At 43.9% G+C, this 22,772-nt stretch overlaps 1 protein-coding gene across 2 annotated transcripts in view; it reads right to left on the bottom strand.

Moving 5' to 3' along the window:
* Window positions 1–16,597, bottom strand: part of NR6A1 (nuclear receptor subfamily 6 group A member 1) — a 210,273-nt gene extending 193,676 nt beyond the window's left edge. For both annotated transcript variants that reach the window (XM_060100703.1, XM_060100704.1), the window contains exon 1: window positions 16,409–16,597. In XM_060100703.1, the coding sequence (XP_059956686.1) occupies window positions 16,409–16,508 (100 nt within the window). In that variant the 5' untranslated portion in view covers window positions 16,509–16,597. The remainder of the gene's footprint in view (window positions 1–16,408) is intronic.
* Window positions 16,598–22,772: the final 6,175 nt, after the last annotated feature.

Below are 22,772 nucleotides of genomic sequence, written 5' to 3'. Positions count from 1 at the left end.
ATGTCCTAAATCCCACAACAGCATCCTTCTCTAACACCACTAATTGGTTTTGGACTTCATTCTTTTCTTTGGAAACACAAAAAGGTATCTTTTAAAAAAAATGGTCAGGGACTTCCCTGGTGGCGCAAGGGTTAAGAATCCACCTGCCAGTGCAGGGGACACGGGTTCAAGCCCTGGTCCAGGAAGATCCCACATGCCGTGAAGCAACTAAGCCCGTGCGCCACAACTACTAAGCCTGCGCTCTAGCGCCCATGAGCTACAACTACTGAGTCGGTGCGCCTAGAACCTGCACTCCGCAACAAGAGAAACCACTGCAATGAGAAGCACGCGCACCGGCAACAAAGAGTAGACCCCGCTCGACACAACTAGAGAAAGTCCACATGCAGCAATGAAGACCCAATGCAACCAAAAATAAATAAGTAAATAAAAATAAAATAAAATAAAATAAATTTTTAAATGGCCAATTTTTTTAAAAAGTTAAGAATTTAAACAAGCAATTTTCAAGGGGCACAACTGTCCCCGTGCCTAAAAATGGAGGCGGCATTAACTCTGAAGTTTGGTTTTAATTTTTGCATCTGCCATTAAAGCAATGTCTTCTAAATACTAGACTCCTTAAGGTACAAATGGCCCTTAGGATCCTCCTCTATCAGAATATGGTGCTGAGATTCCAAGAGTGTGAGGCCTAGAGTCAAACAGCCTATATTTGAATCCCATCTCTCCCATTTACCAGGCCAAGTCACATAACTGCTCCCAGTTTTCTCATCTGCAAAATGACAGTAATAATGTAACTCTCCTTATAAGACTGCTGAACATAATTAGTACACGGTAAGCACACAATAAATTTCAATTTAAGAAAAAAGACAAACGCTTAACTACAAGATTTTCAGAGAAAGATAATGATCACAAACTAAGTACTAATTATACTAATTTTGCACATGAATAGAGTTGCTAAATCACAATTCAGCTAAGAAATTGGTTTGGGACAAAATTTTTTCCTTTCAACAGGAAGAACACAAATACTTCATGCTCTAATCAAGAGAGACATTAAGTTTTTGTTTATGATTTAGAATTTAAAGTGGTAAAATTCTAGATAGAGCATATGAGCTAGATAATAAAATTTCAAACCCTTGTTCTAAAGTCTCCATTACTTCATACCAGGGCATGCTGACAAATCTTACCCTGGGATAAGCTCTGGGTTGAAACCCTGGGTTCAAAGTGTCAAAGAACAGTGAATCATATATTTTAGCTTATGCCAAGTGTTAGAAAAATTTTATTAAAGTATCATTTATACCAAGTTTGGCCTTCCATACACTACACCAGTCTGGCCTCTGGGATTAGAAACCTATTAGGAATAGGTTTCACAAGATGATTTATCAAGAATCCACAGTAAATGTTCAAAGATATAATCTAGCACAGACAAAGTACAACACAGTAGACAGGAAAATCAATTCATGGGGACTTCCTTGGTAGTGCAGTGGTTAAGAATCTGCCTGCCAATGCAGGGGACACGGGTTCAAGCCCTGGTCCGGGAAGGTCCCACATGCCGCGGAGCAGCTAAGTCCGTGCACCAGAACTACTGAGCCTGCGCTCTAGAGCCCGCGAGCCACAACTACTGAGCCCTCATGCCATGACTACTGAGGCCCGCACGCCTAGAGCCCATGCTCTAGCAACAGGAGAAGCCACTGCAATGAGAAGCACGTGCACCGCAAGGAAGAGTAGCCCCCACTCACCACAACTAGAGAAAGCCCGCGCGCAGCAATGAAGACCTAGTGCAGCCAAAAATAAATTAAATAAATAAATTTATTTTTTTAAAAAAGTCTGCCAAATTAAGATCGACAGTTAGCACAGCAGCATTTTCAAGAATGTTCAATTTGTCTCTATCCCAGCTCTCTGCTGCTCCTGCAGCTGGAAAGAGCCAGGGCAGAGAGGGGACCTCTGCTGGTGGAAAGATACAGTCTGCTCTGGGCTGCAGGTAATGGGGGAAGAGATGGGGTACAGGAAAAGGGAGAGAAGAAAAGGGCAAAAAATGACAGGGTAGCAATTTAGAAGAAGGAAACTGACAACAAATACTGTAAGTTCTACAAATTAGATTCAGCAAATTGATTTTTGTTGAATTGAATATTGGGTAAAGTGGATATTTAGCAAACTAGTTTCAATGACTTGGATTTCGGTGAACTAGCTTGCTTACCCATGAAGTAAGTATATTAACGTTACTTACAGATAAGGAAATTGAGAAATGTTAAATAACCTTCATACAGTAACACAGCTACACTCCAGGTTCTTCACACACTACATCAATTCATTCTCCAGTAACTTGTGTGGTGATTCTACATCCTTTCAGCACCACTACCCTCCAAAACAATCAAAAAAGTAGGAGACAGGCTTTAAACCCAGGTCCAACTAGAGCTCATGCCCTAACACACCTAGTTAATCACTACATCATAATAATAGTTCTCTGAAATAAGTTTAAATTGCCACCCATACCAATGCAGTTTGTCTACCATACTACAATAACTATTTATTCTACCCTCTTCTGCTAAAATTTGTATCTGCTGTTCAGAGGTTGGGTGGCACTGCTGCTGCCAGACTAAACTAGAATACTTTCAAGGCAGAAGTCAAGATTGTAGAGACATTATTACTTTATTTAGGCTGGACAACCTTATTACTCATATGATTTTAGATCAAATTTTGCACAACTGAAATTGCTTGAGAACCCGTACTACCATCTTTAGGGATCCCACACTGACAATCCCTGATGTGTGTGTACATATACACAAATACACACATACACACACGCACACACACACAGGTATACAATTTTATGATCAATTATTTTGGTCAAAGTGTAGGCTAGCCTCATTAAGTAAATGTAAAAACTAAAATAATCCTAAAGTCTACACAATCTATATAAGACGTTAGTGCTTGCTCAAACTGTTTGCCTTACTACTGGGGTCTTCAGGGATTTATCACATTTATGATGCTAGGAGAAATGTCTTATCTCACCTACTGACACGTAAAACTTGACTTTTCTTGTAGCAACATGTTCAACTTTCCTCCTACCAATAAGATAGTAGTTCAAGGCTCTCTAAACAACTGAAAATATATTTTGCTCTTTTTGGTAAGCAGAAAAATTCTCTACTCATAGATCTTACGATACAGCCCAAATATAAAGCATTTTTGCCTCAGCATAATCAGGAACTTTTACTAACAAAGTTCCCACTCCTGTAAAATATTTTAAGAATGAATTAAACTGTTACTTTTAAAAAGCATTAAACATTTATTCTGATTTTGAACACTGGGTTCAAGGATCTCTTTATGTTAAGATGGGGAAAAGAAAGATCTTTTAAGCAAACTGACACTTTGAAAAGCATCACCCTACCTTAAACCTCTTCAAATACATATTTCAAATGCTCAACGAAGAAATGACAAAGCTAATTTTTTTTTGTCCATTCCAGGCTTCTCTTCTGCACTTTAAAAGTGCCTCTTATTATTTCTGATCTTCAACATACACCCGAGGCTACCCTTAATGTTTTAGCAAATAGAATATGATTCTTCCTAACCTCTTGTGAAAACAACAAGAACTATAAATTTAACTCAAGACAGCTTTTGTCCTTCAGTTAGATTCAAGGTCATCTCAAGGCTTTTAATTACTAACCAGGATTTGAGGAGGTCTGCAATTGGTATAGTCGAGGGAAAGAGCAGCTGGCTTATTCACTTTCTTATTAAAGAGCCTTATAAAAACTGTGTCTTGGCAAATTGCAAACTCTCTTACCACCAGTGGTGAACACAAAGAAGCAGAGCAAATGATCTTCAAACATTTGTGTTTACTCTCAATCAACCTCAACTTTTAAAATTACTAGAAGACTCTTAAATCTGAATTTCAGCAAGTATGATTTATGATTTAATTCAAAATTTGTAGATAGCTAGATTGTGAAAATATTTGTTTCCATTCTGAAACCAGCCCTGTTAAAAATTATGAATGCCCTTCAAATTAGCATAAAATGTATTTAGGTTTTTCACTATCAAACCCTGTGCAGGGTCAGTGTTTCAGCCACTGAGGAAGCCATGCAGATTATGCAGATATCTAAAGGAATGTAAGTTTAACTTCTCTCTCCATGTACTTAATTTCCAATCAAATTCAGTTTTAAGTTTCAGGACATATTCAAGACTTTGAGGAAGTTGATATAGTTGTATTTGAAGACAGAAAGACACCCCCCCACACACAATCCATCCTCCTGAAATTTTTAGAGGCAACCAGAGAAGGCTCCAGAATGTCTTTGTGACCCATTCACCCATGATCTATAAGAGAAAGAAGACAGCCTCAGAAGGGTCCTTAAGCACTGCTCTGACCAGGCTGGAGATACTGGGGTGGGGGGTAGAAGGCAATGTGCATGGGGGGCCTGGTGCCAGAAATCTAAAAGATTCAGGGGACAAAAGGCATTGGGAACGACTTCACATATCCCTCCATAACATGAGAACAGAGGAAATAGCCTAGCAGTGTCTCAATTCTATCTCAAGCATGAGGCATTTATTAAAAAAATAGTAATAAGTCCTAGATGTTAGTATACAAGGTATCTTAGTGTAAATTAAATTGGTTGTTGGCGATGGTACACTGAGGTAGATACATACTTCTAAAAATTTATCCCCCCAAAAATAAGCCAAAATAAAAGAAAGCACAAGATAGTCTGAGCAGTATTGTTATACCAGTGAGAAACTAAAAACTATCTTAATGTCCAACAGTGAAAAACAATGGGCTGTCATATAGCTAATAAAAGTTTTAAATAAGTTAATGTTGAATCAGTAAAGTTTGTAACATGAGAAAAAGGCTTAAAATTAAACAAAAAGCATAAAACATAATGGTATATACTGTATAATCACAACAATACACAAAAAACTAGGATTTGAAGAAAGTCTAGAAGAAAACATAAAAAAATGCTAATAAAAGTTGCTTAGAGACAAGATTATAGGTAATTTTCCCTTCAGTTTCCATGTTTTCTACAGTGATTACACATTTCTAATTTTAAAATCATTAGATTCCTAAACAGCTCACACCTAAGGAACCTAAGGGCCACAGGCAATTCAAGCACAGAACTCAGAGATCACACCATTTAAAATCTAAATACAAGATACAGCTAAATCCCTCCTGCTTGTATGCAAGCACTTCCAACTGTGTTGCCCAGGAAGCGTCCCTTAAACAACGCTCTAAACTTGCTTTCCAAACACGGCATTGGAAACACTGGGTATCCTTCAGCCAGGAGCCCTATCTATGCTCCTGAAACTAGCTTTGGAGAATAAATTTACAGTATTTCACACACTTCATATTACCCATAGACGCTCGGTAATTGTTTTTTTATTAATGGGCACACTATATGAAAAGCAAACTTACTTTGAAATATTTTTAAAAGGCTCACGGCAGATAGTGCATTTTATCTTCAAATGTTAAATGCATTTTTTCATCACAGTAGTACTTTCAGTAACTGCTCGTCAGCAGTTAGCTCTGAATTCCAGCCAGCCCAACTATCTTTCAGATTTAATCTGTCAGCAAGTAAGGGAATATTTTTTTGTGGGAAAGCAATTGTAATTTCCCACATTAGGTGATTGATTAAGTTCTCTCCCCTAAAAGGCTGATTGGTTTCCTGGTGCCAGTAAAATGATTGATGAATATTTCAACTGCAGCTCCCTTGCTAACCCCCCTCCACCCCTCCCCCATACATTGCCGCCCCTTTCCTGCTGGGTTCCCTTTTTCCAGACCAACAGCATTTAAGGAGGTTTTGCAATTTTCCTTAATGAATCCAAGTTCTCAAACTCAGAGCATTTGATCTTAAGAGGATAGGACTCTTCTCAATGATGAATGAGTTTTGCAGATAAAAATGCCTTTACAAGGAATGAGAGAAAACTCTGAAATGAACTATGGGTTTAACTCAATGAATGAAAATGTACTTACAAAAGAAAAGTGTGGCATTGAGGGGGCGGGGTTATAAATGAGAAGAAAAGTGATCATGTTAAAAAGAAAAAAACACAAATGAAAACTCTACATTGAATTTTGAGTTTACATTACAAATTATCATAATGTCATAACTTTAACTGCAAACATTTCTATGCGGCAGACCCAGAGAACAGAATTTACATGTAAATTATGTGATCCTACAGACTTTAAAGCAGCCAGGTATTCTAAAATTTAAACAGGGAAACAAGGTATGGTAAGCATTAAGGAATGTAAATATTCTTTGAGGGATTATTGAACAGTATCTGAAATCAAAATCATCCCAATGAATCTGGGCTGTGAGTACCATAGTTATTTGCTTTAGGCAGGGCTTTCCTGAATTGCAACCTCCTGTTTTACCCAATTCATTTCATCATAAAGCTGGAAAATTCCTTCAGGGATTATCTAATTTAGCTCCTTCATTTTATACGTGGGCCCATAGAGACATGCCTTTATAAGAGAGCTAGAATGAGAACCCAGGCAAAACCTAGGCGCATCAACTACTTCCTGAGCCTCATACCTCCTCAAATAATGTGGTTGGCCTCCTCTCGCAAATCCTTTCCTGCTCAAACGACATTGCTACCATAATCTGTTAACCCCCACTGCCACATCAGTCTCACCATCTCCTTGCTAGGAAATCACTATCTATATTTTACAAGTTTTAGACAACTGGTTCTTATATTTCCATTTTCAAAGGGTCACACCAACCTTAGATTGGTCCTCCTCTTTTTCATATAGCCAGCTTTTGTGTGGCAGAAATAAAAAAGGTATAGGGGACAAAGCCCATCTTTTTCCTAAACCACATTCCCCAACATAGTCAAGCAAACAGCCAGGCGTTTATTGGCCATCGCATCTTAATCTGGTGTATCTGGTCACTTTAGGTATAATGAGAGCTACATTTCCAAACAGAAATGTAGCTATATTCTGGTTCCAGGAGGGCCTGTCAAACCTTGGATTTAGCTTCAACACATGGCTTGACTTACATACTGGCCCCAATTTTCTGAAGTGACTGAAAAGCACATTCCCTTCCCTTATATTTTGCAGACTTTCTCTGACTACCAGCAAAGAACTCAGACTCAAAGGGCTCTGATTAAAGCAAAAGACTAAAGATTCCTGACCTGACAGCTTTCATTCGTCCATTCATTCAACATTCATGAAACACCAATACCTTGTGTTTTTAGTGCTGACGCTACAGATACAAGATTTGGTATCCCTGCCTGGAATGGCTCAAAACCCCTTCTTTCCTTAGCACTCAAGGATTATCTCTGATTCTGCAAAATTATTTTCTGCTCAGTTGTTTTCTGGTTGGTTTATTAAAGCTAACATGAGAGAAAGAAAAAAATCACTTGCAACTCTAAGGGTGGATCTCTGTGACTCTCTAATCTATCGGGAGTTGAGTTCTGGGCCCCTTCAACAACTATAAATGGCCTGGATTCACAAGTGTCTGCTTTGAGGCAGACACTATGCTTGGCACTCTACAGACTTTGTCACGAGTCCTAATAACCCTACCCTCAATTTCAGAAACATTACAGTATGTGGGGAGAAGGAGTGGAAGGAGAGGTTAAACCTAAGAAACAAATGATTAATGGTGTTACTAACTGTAAAATCTAGGGCTTAACCTCTGTGGGCTTCAGTTTTCACATCTGTAAAATGGAGATGATAATAGAACACCTACCTCATAGGGTTATGAGAATAAAGTGAGTTGATATATGTAAGGTGCTAAGAATATTATATAATAACAACTATATAAATGTTAGCTGCTATTATTATTCAATGAGAACACTAAAGTTCAGAGAAGTCAAGTGACAAAGTCACACAGGTGTGATCTTTGTTCTGCCACACTCCAGAGTCCCTGCTCTTTCCCTCTCACACTATCTAACCAAAATCCTTCCTCCTTTGCTGAGACTACTACTGCGACTTCCAAAAAAACAAAGCCCTCTGAATAGATATCAGTGGGGGGTTTCCCCCAGGTGGTTTATTATCCTGCTAAAAAGGCATTTTTGAGGAAGGACTGTAAGGCTAGAGAGAAGCCTCCTAACAGGTTAGATTTCGAGAGTACAGCAAAAATATGGAAGAAAAAAAACAAATCTGCCTCAGTTATCAAGCTTAGTAATTAGCACGATTTAACTCATCTGAAACTTGAAATAATATCCAAGCATTAAAATGAAAAAGGAAAGGCATGTATCTTCTCATTACTAAGCTGCTCCCCCACCCCACCCCACCCAGAGAACACAAAAATGCTTTAAAAGGTACATTATGTGAAACTCCAAGAACATCAAGATAACTAAAGAGCTCTCAGGAAGGTAGCCCAAATATCACATGATCGTTCATCATCCACCAATCTTCATCTTAAGTTCTGATCCAGTTACTCCTTACTGTTACTCACATTGTTCTGTGACATTTCTTCTGCCAGCAAGCTCACTACAGGATGAATTCTACCTAGCAACTACCCTAAGGAGTAAATCCCTAACCCTTCAACAACACAGTAATTGACTTACACTAAAATGTTACTCACACTAGGAAAGGGTATTCTTAACACCAGAAGAGGAGATACTTCTCCTATACAGATTTTATTACCACCTCTCTCAGTGCAAACCAGGTTAAAGGAAAACCAATCTACAAATTGACTTTGCCAAAATCACAACTTTAGAAGGCTCTGTGAAAGCCAAACATGTCTACTGAAAGCAAACAAGCAAACTATTCTTTTATTTTATGTTCATAATTTTGGGTTCTTTTCTTTTACTTATTTTTTAATTGAAGTATAGTTGATTTACAATGTTGTGTTAATTTCTGCGGTACAGCTAAGTGATTCAGTTATACATCCATATATACATTCTTTTTTTAAATATTATTTTCCATTATGGTTTATCACAACTATTCTTTTTTTTTTTTTTTTTTTTTTTCTTTTTGCGGTATGCGGGCTTCTCACTGTTGTGGCCTCTCCCGTTGCGGAGCACAGGCTCCGGACGCGCAGGCCCAGCGGCCATGGCCCACGGGCCCAGCCGCTCCGCGGCACATGGGATCCTCCCAGACCGGGGCACGAACCCGTATCCCCTGCATCGGCAGGCGGACTCTCAACCACTGCGCCACCAGGGAGGCCCTATCACAACTATTCTTGATGGAAGTTTTAAAAAGCAAGATAGGATTTTTACCTCATAAATATTTATTTATTTATTTGTTTGTTTATTTATTTATTTATTTATTTTTGCTGTGCGCGGGCCTCTCACTGTTGTGGTCTCTCCCATTGCGGAGCACAGGCTCCGGACGCGCAGGCTCCGGACGCGCAGGCTCAGCGGCCATGGCTCACGGGCCCAGCCACTCCGCGCCATGTGGGATCTTCCCGGACCGGGGCATGAACCCGTGTCCCCTGAATCGGCAGGCGGACTCTCAACCACTGCGCCACCAGGGAAGCCCTATATTTAATTTTTATAGCAATGATTCTTATCAAGTAATAAAGTATTTCTGTGTTGTCAGATTTATTTCCACAATTATAAATCCACCCTTGGTGAGGAAACAGGTTCTACTGGAAAATTTCTAACACAAATAATTAACAGTTAAGCAACAGATTTCATGTAGCAGGTAACAAAAGCCTTATCAGAGAACTCAGTGACGTGAACTTCTTTTAGTCTCTAGTAAAGAAAACTTAAAATGATATGAACTCATTTTCATTTTTTTTCCTCCATAGCCCCTTTACAGAGTTTTTAAAAAGAAAGAAAGGGGCTTCCCTGGTGGCACAGTGGTTGAGAGTCAGCCTGCTGATGCAGGGGACACGGGTTCGTGCCCCGGTCCGGGAGGATCAAACAAACAAACAAAAGTTTAATTAATTATGTCCTTTTTCAAACAATGGTTTTAAAGGGAAAAATTAAGAACACAGAAATTTTGACACTACAATGATGGGATTGAAGAGCAAGCATTCACAGACCTCTGAAATGCTTTTATAGACAGACACAAAATTCCCTGATACTATGAATTATAAGGAGTTGGAAATAAAGAGTTGAGAAGGCTATCTACCTCTTCCACATGAAGAATTTAGTTGTGCATTTCTCTCTCAAACTTATAATTCTTGAGTATATTTTCTAAAAAACTACAAATTGTTTCCAATGCAAACAGTTGTTCAAGCAAGTATCTATGTTTGATATATCCTTTGCTAATATCACCACTGCCATTCCAATGTGCTATAGCTTATTACTCAAACAATTCCATCATTATTACCTATTTCTCTTTATGATTTCTCACTCTGAAATGAGAGCAAAATCACTACTCTGGTTCAAACCACCCACAGAGTGTATCTTCAAATCAATTGCCCGGATTTGTTTCCAGAATACATTACATGTTGCTGCCTAGGGAATTGGTTTAGGAAACATTATACTTGGCAGCTGACGTATCAACAGTGCCCGTAGAATTGACACCAACCTAAAGGCCAGAGTCCATCCAGAAAATAGAAAAATATGCTGCTACTGCCATCTGTGGTTTATGCTTGAATAGCTTCTCCCATGTAAACAAACTGAAAGGTGTACGGTTTGCAATTAAGATCCGAAGACTTCATCATTTGAAGATACTTTTAAAAATTAACTCTTAATATAACTGTACAGTTTATTAAGTATATGACAATAAGAATTTGTGATTCTTTATTTGAACTTATTAATATAATGCTGATGGAGAAACCACAACTACTTTGAATGACAATTTTTCCAGTGCATAAAGGCTAACTTTTGTTTTCCCCAAACACACATTCCTAAAGAAATTCAAAACACTTGAGTGCCTCCTGTGGACTTATAATAAGGATAATTTCTCTTTTGAAATAGTGATTGTCAATACTAAAACATCCCCCAAATTTTTAAAGCAAAAAATGTATTTTTAAGGAAATTCAGGAATTTTCTATTTAGACATGAGAGTATGCACCCTTCAAAATAAATTTTAAAGGTTCAATTACCCCTACAATTTTTTTCTAAGAACAACTTCCAAGATGCAAATGAAGCCTCAAAGTAGACTATTTTCGCAACTTATTTTCTCTGTTTGCTTTCTCAAATGACAACCACTGTAGCTTAGGGATCAAAAGATTTGGTGCTGCTGGGGGTGGGGAAAAAAGCAATTCAGGTCCCCGGCAGCCAGATGAGGAAATCCTGGTTCGCTCCCCAACTAAATCACTGTTAATTAGAATTACCAGGTTACATAGTAAAGCCTTATTTAAATAATCGTAAACAAAAAAAAAAATCTGTTTCTTGAAAAGCTGTTCTCTGCAGGCTACTGTTTAACAGCAGGTAGTAAGGGAAGAATGAAATAAAGTAGGAACTGTTTTAATCTTTCAAGTAAAGTTTTCTATTTATAGTTATTTCTAAACCACACTGAAAAGGCAGGTTAGCCACCTCACAATGGTTTTCTTCTAATTTTCCGTTATCTAAGGTCTAACAGTCTTATCTTTTTCATAAAGACAAGCCATGGTGGAAAACAAGCAATAAATAGAAGTCTGGGCCTGATTCTTGTAATACAGTATATCAAAGTTAATCCAGAGTTTGTTTTTTTGGTTTTTTTTTTTTTTTTTAATATAAGAATAAGTTCAGACGAATCTGAATCTTCGGCTCTAACAGGGACGCAACAACCGAAAAAGAATTACCTGCTCAGTACTTCTTGCTGACTTTAAATAATGCTGGTATTTCTGAACCCTAGTTATCGATCAAAGGCATCCGTAAAGCCTTAAGAAATTACCTGAACCAGGAAAAAGTTGACCTTAAGAATACAAAAGTTTGAAAGAAAACGTTTTCTTTCACAACTTGTTGGTCTCAGAAATACTTTCAAAGTATTACAAAGAGTTGGGTATATTAGATCACTACCTGTGTGGACATATTCAATAGCTACCTTCTATTTAAAATTGTTTCAAAGACTCTTTTATTCTTTGCTGAAATGCAAGATTTATCTGTTGATTCAGAACTTCTGATTTTTCTGACTGTGAACCTTTTTCACATATAAGACGACTGGTTCACACAAAATAAGGCGTTTTTATTGTCCTAGTTTAATAAGAGTAGATTTGACCAACAACGTAAAATTTACTCGTAAGTGGCATCTTCCCAAATTTAACTTTCAACCTAATTATATAAATGGAAAAAATACTTAAATGGAAAATGTCATTTAACTTGGCTTCAACACAAAAGTATACAAGAACCAAAAGTTATGACAAGGCCCCAAAGTCCTACATGAGCTTGCTGAAAACAAAGTCTCCTAATGTGGAAGGAGCGATCCTGGCTTTTGAAATTCTGAAGCCAAAAGCTACCATCTGAATACAATTCATTAATGGGCCAATTTATTCAACACAAACCAATAAATACCCACCTAGTTATAGAAACAAAGTGATGGTGTCTTAATACAGGATGAAACTCACAAATACAGCCCCGGGCCCCAGAACACGCAAGCATCATTAGCAATTTAAAGCCATCTTGCACAACAGGCACTAGAAGTGGTATAGAAACTTCCTTTACCAATATCATACTTGCAGTTGGCATTTCTACCCTCCAGTCTCCACTAACCTAAACCTAGATATTTAAACCTTTGCTCCACAACCCCAGGAAAAAGTGGAAAAATTTGAGAAACCAATTAGTTATGAATAAAATACAGAATACATGATTTGGGCATATTTTAGGAAATTTACCAGCAGTTTTTTCATTAACTCATCTCCCTCCTCCCCCTCGCTAACTCCCTTTCACATGCTAATTCATGCAGTACACACACACACACACACTTTTGCTATAGAATTCAGAATGATTTATGGATCGGGAACATGTCATGTTCATATTCTGATTACATGAAACAGAAATGCTCAGAAAGAAGATAGTGGATGGTAAATATGAGATTGGAAATGTGGTCATCTCACACCTCAGCTACTCAAAATCACCAATGAATCTGTTCATTGTTGCCTTTCACTGTTCTTTGGAGGTCACAGAACCTACTAAAAAACACCTGTTTGCTGTTTTACTAAAGAACAACAGTACTATAGTATGGTTTTTTTTTAATGGAAGTAGAAAATTCTGAGGTGACTCAGAACTAACTTGATCTTTAAAGTCACAGAACTGAAAAGTTAGACTGTCATGGAAAACATCTGCTAATGTATTTTCAGGGATAAACATTCAGATGCTATGGTCCTAGCAAAAAAAGGGCATGATGTTATTTAGTGAACTCTCCAATTCCTCTAAAGTGTAATTATATAAAACATGCCTTTAATTACTTAGAGTGGCTTATTATCTTCCTTTGCTTGAAATATTTAAAAGTCTACTCCCTTATTCTCTTAAAATAAAATGAACAAGTGCAATATTCAGCATATACTTCCTCAAATCATTCATCTTCCTTTAAAATTATGACTAAGTGGGTTCATGTTTGTCATCAAAACCTAAAAGCAACAACTGAAAATATCTAGCGCAGTCAGCACAGGGAATTCCTGGAAGGGTGATGGTGCATCAAAAGGCTACCAACTCTATTGCAATAGAATAATAAAAACCATTAAAACCACTTAAAGGACTGTAAATTCAGCATCAGTGGCATTTCTGGCAGGAAAACATTTCTAAAATTCCACCTCCAGTTTACTTCTTCATGACACAAACCAAAAGACCTCCTATCTAGATAGCTATCTACTGCAAATAGTTCATATAAAATAGAAATCAGTCGCTAGGATAAAAAGCCAGGAGAATTCATTTTCTCTGCTTGGAACCTAAGCAGTTTCATTTACTTTGGGAGAAAAATATTAATTAGTAAGTGAACGAGAAAAAAATAAAAGTCCCACCATTCCAAAGATAAACTTTTTTTTTTCTTTTTTGGTAATTCTTCTGTGAGCATGTTAAGTTATAAGAGATAATGAACATAAATTGTAAAACAGTAGACAATGCTCATTTTTACACTAGAAAATAAAACTTCCCACAACAGTCTAATGTTTCACATATTTTCTTTAAAGCCCATCAAACTGCCAAAATTCCATTCTGTTTTCAACAAAAAGGAAATATTTGTAGCACTAAACTGGACTGATGCCACCTTAGCCTAAATGTATTGCTTGATAACATTCTTTTACATGGTCCAGACGATTGAGGAAATGAGGCTGTGAAAGGGAAATCTGATTAAGAGTTAAAATTACCACTGAGTTCTTTAAAATGTACTAATGAATAATTAATAGCAAATGCAGTTCCTAGGCTTCCCTTACAACGATATTCTCAAGTAGAACTGAAAGTACTGTCTGTAGTACAATCCATCAGCTACGTGTCGCACAGGTGGATACAGGAAGTATAGACACACAGAAAGGCATTATGAAAATACACACACTAATATGGGCCATAACATAGATCTGGGACTTGGGTAAAAAATCAGCATGATAAATTTTACATCACGATTTACAACTTTAACACATTAACACCAAACCAAATCACCTCTTAAAAAGCTCACAAGTCCAAAGCACTAAAGAAATCCTTTGTTCCTATGATACTGTCTCCTTCTACCCTAACTGGATTCCAGCCTCCTCCTTTGTGACACGGGATTTTATTGATCTCAAACATGTTCACATTCAGAAATTAGTCTCCAAAGACATCCCAAGGGACTGCCAGCCACCTAGATACCACACATCACAGACATCTCAGAAAAGGACAAGAGCTTTGAAAACATATCACTATTTGGTCAGCAACATTTAGTGAAGTTAACCAGGCTCTCTTCGAAACAGACTTTTCCCTTAACTGGTAAAAAAAAAAATACCAGATCTACTCAACTGGCAATAAATGTTTGACGAGTTAATAAATTTATAAAGGCGCAGATCCACCCCAAGATTTCTCCCCTTGTGTAGCTCCTCATTCATTCAACAACTGAGCGCCCAAGTGACCTATTTTCAGGTTACTTTCTTCACACCTGCCAGGTCACTGTCCTGATTGAGAAACTTTTGCTAAAGCAATTAATTTTTAGTGCCTCCTAACTGTCCCGGGTGTTTGCATTCAATTTGAAATCTGTTACTTGTTAGACACTGTTCGGTCCTAGATCTTTCAGAGAATTGCGCGTTTATGGCGCAGAGAGGGGAGGAGACACGGATCTCCGAGAGCCTGCCCTTTATTCGGAAATGAGGAGATGTGAAAGGTGGAAGGCAGGGCAAATAAATAAATAAATCGGGTTTGCCGCCGAAGCGTTTGCGGGCCGGTACGAGCACCCTTTGTAATGCAGGCCTCCCGGGGCTATCGCCTGCGCTAATTGCTCCAGGGCGCTTTCCAAGTTCAAAAGTTCACCTTTTACGACCTCACAAAAGCTCCTTACACGTTACCAATAAAAACATTCCGCGGCAAACACTGAGGGGGAAAATATCAAACAGATACAAATAAAACACCCTGCGGGGGTAGCAGAGAGCCGGGGGGAGGAGGGTGAGTCGGGCCCAGGCACAGCCCCGAGGAACCTGAGGACTTGGCCCGGACGTGGGGGCAGGGAGAGAGCGGTGGGAAGGGCCGGGCCAGGTGAGGAATCCTCCGGGCCTGGGCTCCGGGATCGCGAAAGGGAAGAGGAGAACTGAGGTTGGGCAGGCGCGGGCCGGGACAGGCGGGTGTAAGAAGGGAAGAGGCAGGTGTCCCGGGCACCCGGTCGGGCCGGAGCTCTGAGCCAGCGGGGAGAAGGGGCTGAGCAGGGCGGGGGCGGGGGGGGGCAGGCGGGCAGGAGAGCGCGGGGAAGGAGCGCAGAAAGGCGGGGTGCGGGGTCCGAAAGGGAACCGCTGAGCCGGTAGCTACGGAACTGGGGGTCGGCGCCGAGGTGGAGGCTGGGGCAGCAACGGAAGCGCGGCACCGCATGAGAGGGAAAGAGGCTCCATAAAGGTGAGGGGCAGAGAAAACCAAGGGGTCGAGGGTGTGGCGGCGGCAGGGCGCAGAGGGAGAGTCCGCGGAGGGAGGAGAGGAGGGACCCGCGTGGGGGAGAGTTGTGGGGGGGGAGGGGAAGGGGCTCGTCGCCGAAGGGACCCTTTGGGGAAGAGACCCCCACAGACGGGTCCCCCGGGGGAGGGAAGGGGAGGCTCGGAGCAGAGGGAACCCGAGGGGGAGGGGGGCTTCCCCAATGACGGGACTCGAGGTGAGGGGACCGGGGAGCGCGAGAGGGGCCGGCGCAGAGGGGACCTGAGGGAGGGGGGGAGGATTCGCGCAGAGGGACGGGGGGAGGGGAGGCCTGTGCTGAGGGGACAGAGGGGAGGGGAAAACGAAGGTCGGGGTGGAGGGAACCAGGCAGGGGGAGGATCCGCGCGGAGGGGAACCGGGAAGGAGGGGGAGGAGAGGGAGGGTCCGCGCCGGGGGGAACCGGGGTGAAGGTCCGCGCCGAGGGGATCCCGGGCCGCCGCGGCTTCCCAGAGTGAGAGTCGGCTGAGAGGAGGGGAATCCCCGGGGTAGGGGACAGGAGGCTGGTTCTCGCCCGGCGAGACTCTGCACGCCCCTCACCCACCGTTGCGCGGCGGCGGAGGGAGCGCGGCGGGCGGCTCCAGGAACCCCGCCGAGCCCCCGCCGCCTCCCCCTCCGCTAGGCGGCCGTTCGTCCCGCTCCATGCGGTGGTGCTCAGGGCCCGCGCTCGGTTCGCTGCTCCGCCATGACCGGCGCCCTCGTCGTCGTCGTCGTCCGCCGGGGGGGAGGGGGCTGTCAGGGGCCGGCGGGCTGCCGGCCGCGGCGCTCTCTGGGCCCCGAGAGCCGCCCGGCTCCGCGCCCCTCCGCGCCGCGCCCCCTCAGCACTGGCCAGCTCCCACCCCCGACGTCACGCGTCGCTGCCACGCACTGCCCTGCGGGGCACGCTGGGAATTGGAGTCCGCCGAGCGAGGCCGGCCACGCGGGACCCCACCAACTGAAGGGGTGGGAGGAAGGAAAAGCGGCCTTGAGAAGGGAAGGCCAAGGCCTGTCAAGATCGTGAACCCTGACGAAAACTTCTGGTAAAAATTAAATAAAGACTGCTTCAGGGCCTTCTCTTTATTGTGATTTGTCCATGTTCAACGTCCCCTACGACGCCTCGTATCCCCCCCGCCCCAAGAATGAGTCTTTCCTAGGAGGCGGATCGCGAAGGAGCCGGGTGAGCACGTGCAATGAAGCCCAGCCCTGTGGGCGGGGCTTATAGGGGGCGGAGCTTGGGTATTCACGAGGGCCTTCCTCCGCGGCTTCGGGACAAATTGGACCCGAGATTAAAGGGCCGGAGTTTAACTCGAGGTGACTGCGTTCGTATGCAAATGGAATCTATAAAACTCCGCTTTCCGGGGTATTCTTTAAAGCCTTTTACCTCCGGGTGGGCGGGAAAGATTAAAGTTTCTCTTCCTCTTCTTTCATTCTCCCCCTGCCCAAAGAACAGAATGGCAAACTAAGCTTCAGGCCATTGATGCCGGTAAAGAAACTCAGACTCTTGACTCCTGAGGTCTTGAAGCCCTCCGTTTGAGAGGGTCCTTACCCGGTCTTGTTCGCCTTCCCTTCTCCTCAGCTTTCCTATCTGTCAAATGGGGTTGGAATAGGGACGGGGTCCAATTGGAAGATCCCAATCTCCCCCACACCCGCTCCTTGCCTCAGTTTCCCAGAGCAAAATCCCGGATTTTGCAATTTCCGCTGCTGAGCCCACCTCCTGCGGCCACCAGGTGGCGCGCGGCCTCCAGCCTCTGGGCCTGCCGGGGGCGTACGCCTTCAGCGACCCTCTCAGGAAAGGACTCAGAGCGGCTGCCTCCCAAGGTCTAACTAAGCTCTACTTGGCCTGTTCGAAAGCAAAGAACAAGAACGCTCCTTCCTTGCCCGCCTCTACTCTGCCGGGTTATGCTGCAGCTTCCTCACTGGCTGCCCATTCCCCACCCTGACCCCTACCCCGCCCCACCAATCAGTTGGCTCTTCTATGTCATTGCTTGCTTAATTTTCAAGTCCTCATCCTGGCATTCGCACCCCTGCCTGGTCTGACCCCTGCCACATTTCCCATTACACCCCTTCCCTCACCTGCTAGGCAGGATGTTTTGCAATGCTTCCCTGCATTTATGGGTTGGTTGGTTGTTCCTTACCGACACCGATTAACCTGTACTTCATCCTTAATCTGCTCGGGCTACCGTTCTGAGAGATTTACATTAACGCTATGCTCTGAACCTCACATCTGCTCTATGAGGTAGCTCCCATATTGCCGCTATCACACACTGATGAAATCACCCATCAGTAATGGGGATTCCAAAGCCAGTCGGTCAGACACCTGAACCTGAACGCTTGGCTCCTTCACACTACTGGCTTCACCCAACCCAATCCCAAACTCCTATTCATCTTTCAAGATCCTGTTCAAATAGCCCCTCACGGATATTAATATCTTCCACCAGGGAACATCTAGTTCCCCTCTGTGTTCCCTTACTGCTCTGTTGAACTCTCTGAACTCTCTATGGACTGTGAGAAATGATCTCTCTGTGATTGCTTCCCCACTACCGTTCCCCAGCCCCAGAGGGGGAGGGGAGCCCTTAGAGTTGGGGGTTGCGGGGGAGGGAGACAGAGGAGATGGGTCTTCTGGGCCATTCCCTCAGCTCTGGGTTCTAAAATGAGTTAGGACCAGGTGGCCTTCCTAGAGCCAAAACTTGCTTTTGTCACAGACCTCTGGAGGCAGTGAGTTCCCCTTCCCTGGAGATCCAATCAGGGGCTAAGTGGCACTGCAGAAACCTCCGGAAGGACTGGGGTTTCAGTGGTGGATGAAATTCTAAATCGACTCTCAAAGATGGACAGAAAAGTTCAGCCAAATGCTCAGCCCTTGGAAGTAGCTCCTCCTCATCCTTCAGACTCCAGCTCTGTTGTCACTTCCTCCCAAAAGCCTTTCTATAAACTCATTTATTTTATGTATTTTTTTTTTTTGGCTGCATTGGGTCTTCGTTGCTGCGCATGGGCTTTCTCTAGTTGTGGCAAGCGGGGGCTACTCTTCGTTGCAGTACATAGGCTTCTCATTGCCGTGGCTTCTCTCGTTGTAGAGCACGGGCTCTAGGCGTTCAGGCCTTGGTAGTTGCAGCACGCGGGCTCAGTAGTTGTGGCGCACGGGCTTAGTTGCTCTGCGGCATGTGGGATCCTCCCGGACCAGGGCTCGAACCCAGGTCCCCTGCATTGGCAGGCAGATTCCTAACTATTGCGCCACCAGGGAAGCCCCCAAAAGCCTTTCTAGATCTCCCTTTTTTCTCACTCTCATCATTATAACCCCAACTGCTGAGCACAGAACCTGAACACAGTAGACACTCAATAAATAATTGCTGAGTGGGTGAAAAAACAAGTAAAACATATCTGATTTTTCTATTAATAACTGCAACTTTGGTTACCTCCAAGCCTCAAAGTCCTGGTTTCTAAGGGAGGAGGAATAATAGTGATAGTTACTACCTCACAGGATTGTTACGAGAATCAAATAAGATGATGCATGCAAAGCAATTAATATAAGGTCTGGCTTAATAAATGGGACCTGTTAACTAATGTTATTTAAAGAGTGGTCCTAATTCCCAGTTACTTCTCTTCTGAAAATGCTTCTTGGGAAGAGTCAACTACCACAAAACTGAGAAAGGTGAGGGAAATGACTGTGTACTGAGACCCCAGCCACTGACTGTTCTAAGCAGATAGGGTCCTGTGAGGTAGGCACTTACTGTGGACCCTTTCCCTTACATTGTCCCCCCAACAATCCTGAGAGGTCAATACTTTTCTCCCCAAATTACAAATGAGAAAACAGGCTCAGAAGGACAGGTGAAAAAGACTCCCCCCACCAGCAGGACAAATGACAAAAAAGCTAGGAAGGAAAATATCTAAGGAGAATGAAGGATCTGGGGGTTGGGGGAGTGCTGAGGTCAGTGGTAGACAAACCACCAGTCAGAGCTACAGCTAAGAACAAGGCAGGTATGGGCTCCATCATGAGGGCCTTGTCCTGTGGTGGGAGAGACAGACACTAATCAAACAAAATAGTCACATACCCACAATTACACATAAGTACTACGACTGAGAACACGCTTAGAAGTTCCTGGTGCTATGGCAGTGTGTGACAGGGCTCATTTTGGTCAGGGGCAGTGACCGGGGGATAATGAGCATTGAAGATGGAAGGATGAGTAGGAGTGAGTCACAGTGGGTGGAGAGAGAGAGTTTCAGGGGGAAGGAACAGCCTGTGCAAAGGTCCTGAGGCCGTGTTGAAACAGAAAATTCATTGTAACTGGAGCCTACCCAGGGACAGAGTGCAGGAGACAAGGGTGAAAAGGAGGAAGCCAGAGGAAACCATGGGGCCATGTGGGAGAACAGCCAGCAGGGGGGGCAGAGTTCTCTGATGACAGCAGCCTTGCTCTTCCAGGACCTAGCCAGAGAGTCCCAGCCAGGCTGCATGGGGAGAAAGGGCTGGGAAAGGGAACCCCCACCAGGTTGTTTGTTTTAAGTACACTTTGTCTATTATCTGAATAGATAGGAAACACATTGCAAAATTCCCAGGTTGCAAAAAAGTATTCAGTGAAAAGTAAGCCTTTCTCCTTACTGGATTCCCAGCAGCTGGCCCTCCTCCTTATCCATTAATTGTGTCCATTCCCAGATTGTGCACATAAGAACACACACCATATTTGTTTTGTACACTAATCTAGCCCTCCCCAGGGGACCTCTAGTTATGAAAGAAGCTAATTTGTACTGAACATCTACTGCACATGATTCTTTAATTCAACTGAGAGTTATGGACCACCTGACCTTGTGCTGAGCCAGTGGTTCTCAAATTTTAAATCCCCTGGAGGGCTGGTTAAAAACCACAGATTGGGGACTTCCCTGGTGGCGCAGTGGTTAAGAATCCGCTGGCAAATGCAGGGGTCACGGGTTCGAGCCCTGGTTCGGGAACATCCCACATGCCGCGGAGCAACTAAGTCTGGGAGGCACAACTGCTGAAGCCCGCACACCTAGAGCCCGTGCTCCGCAACAAGAGAAGCCACCGCAATGAGAAGCCCATGCACCGCATCGAAGAGTAGCCCCCGCTCGCCGCAACTAGAGAGAGCCCACACGCAGCAACGAAGACCCAACGCAGCCAAAAAAGAAAAAAAAAAAAAAGAAAATTGGATCATTTCACAGCCCTGATTTAAAAAAAAACCTTCTTTAAAACAAACAGATTGGGCCTCCCTGGTGGCGCAGTGGTTGAGAGTCCGCCTGCCGATGCAGGGGATACGGGTTTGTGCCCCGGTCCGGGAGGATCCCATATGCCGCGGAGCGGCTGGGCCCGTGAGCCATGGCCGCTGAGCCTGCGCATCCGGAGCCTGTGCTCCGCGACGGGAGGGGCCACAACAGTGAGAGGCCCGCGTACCGCAAAAAAAAAAAAGGGGGGGGGGGGAAAAAACAGATTGTTGGGACTTCCCTGGCGATCCTGTGGTTAAGAATCCACGCTTCCACTGCAAGGGGCGCGGGTTCGATCCCTGGAGAAGGAAATAAGATCCCAAAAGCCTCGCGGTGGGGCCAAAAAAAAAAAAAGAAAAAGAAACACACAGGTGGTTGGGCCCCACCCCTGGAGGAGCTTCTGCCTCCTTAGGTCTGGGTTGAGGCCTTATATTTGCATGTCTAACAAGTTCCCAGGTGATGCTGAGGCTGCTGGTCCAGAGACAGCACTTTGAGAACCACTGAGCTAGCTGCTTGTGGACAAAGTATGTGGACAGGAAGGCCTTATTCCTCTCCCACAAGAGAAGGCATGAACAGACACAAAGAAACACATACCAACAATATAGTTCATAAAGTGATAGATTCCATGAGGAAAATGAAGAGGGTGGAGGAGTGCAGGAAGGGGAAGTGCTGGAAAGTAAGGATAGGGTAGGCGTGGAAGGTAGCAACACTTGAGGGCACAAATCAGTGTTCCTTTTTGAGCAGTTGAAGTTTACAAAGCCAGGCAAGCACACACAAGAGGGGCCTTCTTGGGCTCAGGGGAGGGGTAATCTACAGACATAGTGAGGAGAGGTTAGAAAAGGGGGTCCACTCCCCCTCCCCCCACCCCCACCCCCACGGCGTGCACAGAGGCAGAAGGACTTGCAGAAGTGACTGAGTCGTCCGCGGTGAGATCCGAGGGCAAATCCGAGAGAGGAGAGTTGGAGAAGGGGGCGTGATCAAGAGCCGTCGATTTTGAGAGGGTAGAGAGGTGCCGCTTTGGGTTGGGTTGCAGGAGGGCCCAGAGACCCCAACAAGGCATTTCCATAGTGAGACTGAAGACCCCTGGAGCGAGGGGATGAGCGGGGAATTTGAGGATTGGCGACCGCAGATGGCTCCTCGGGAAAGTTTTGTTGCTCAGGAAACGGAGGAATGAGGCGCTCCCTCAGGCGGATGGGGAGGGTGTTTAAAAGGTTGGAGGTGCTGGAGTTTAGTTGGGCGTTGATGGGAGGGATCTCGGAGGGAGGAAGAAATGGAACATGCAGGAGAGAGGGGTCTGAGCCTTGAGAAGGGTAGAGCTGGCAGGGTCTGGGTGTTTAGAGAACTCAAAAGTTCGCCTGCCCTGGAAACAGCACTCATCTGAAATTTACAACCAACTCCAAAAGGAAAGCACTATTTTCCCCATTTAACAGACGAGGAAACTGAAGCTCAAAGAGGTGAAGAGACACGTCCAAGGTCCCACATCTCAAAGAACAGGACCTCACTCGATGTAGGGAGCCCGCGCTCCTCTCACTGCCCCCGCTGCTCCTGCGGGCTCCGAACAAGACCCTTTTTTGTGTCCTTGCAGGGATGCCCTTTGGAGAGCCGCCCAATGGCAAAGAGGCCCGGCTGAGAGCGGGCCCGCGGGGTGGGGTGCCCCCCCTTCATCCTAGCTCCGCCCCCAGCGGCGCGGGAGGGGGCGCGGGGCGGGGAGCAGCGGGCAGACG

The sequence above is a fragment of the Mesoplodon densirostris genome, chromosome 6 (assembly GCF_025265405.1).
Source record: "Mesoplodon densirostris isolate mMesDen1 chromosome 6, mMesDen1 primary haplotype, whole genome shotgun sequence".
NCBI lineage: Eukaryota > Metazoa > Chordata > Mammalia > Artiodactyla > Ziphiidae > Mesoplodon > Mesoplodon densirostris.
This window is presented reverse-complemented; position numbering and strand designations above follow the sequence as displayed.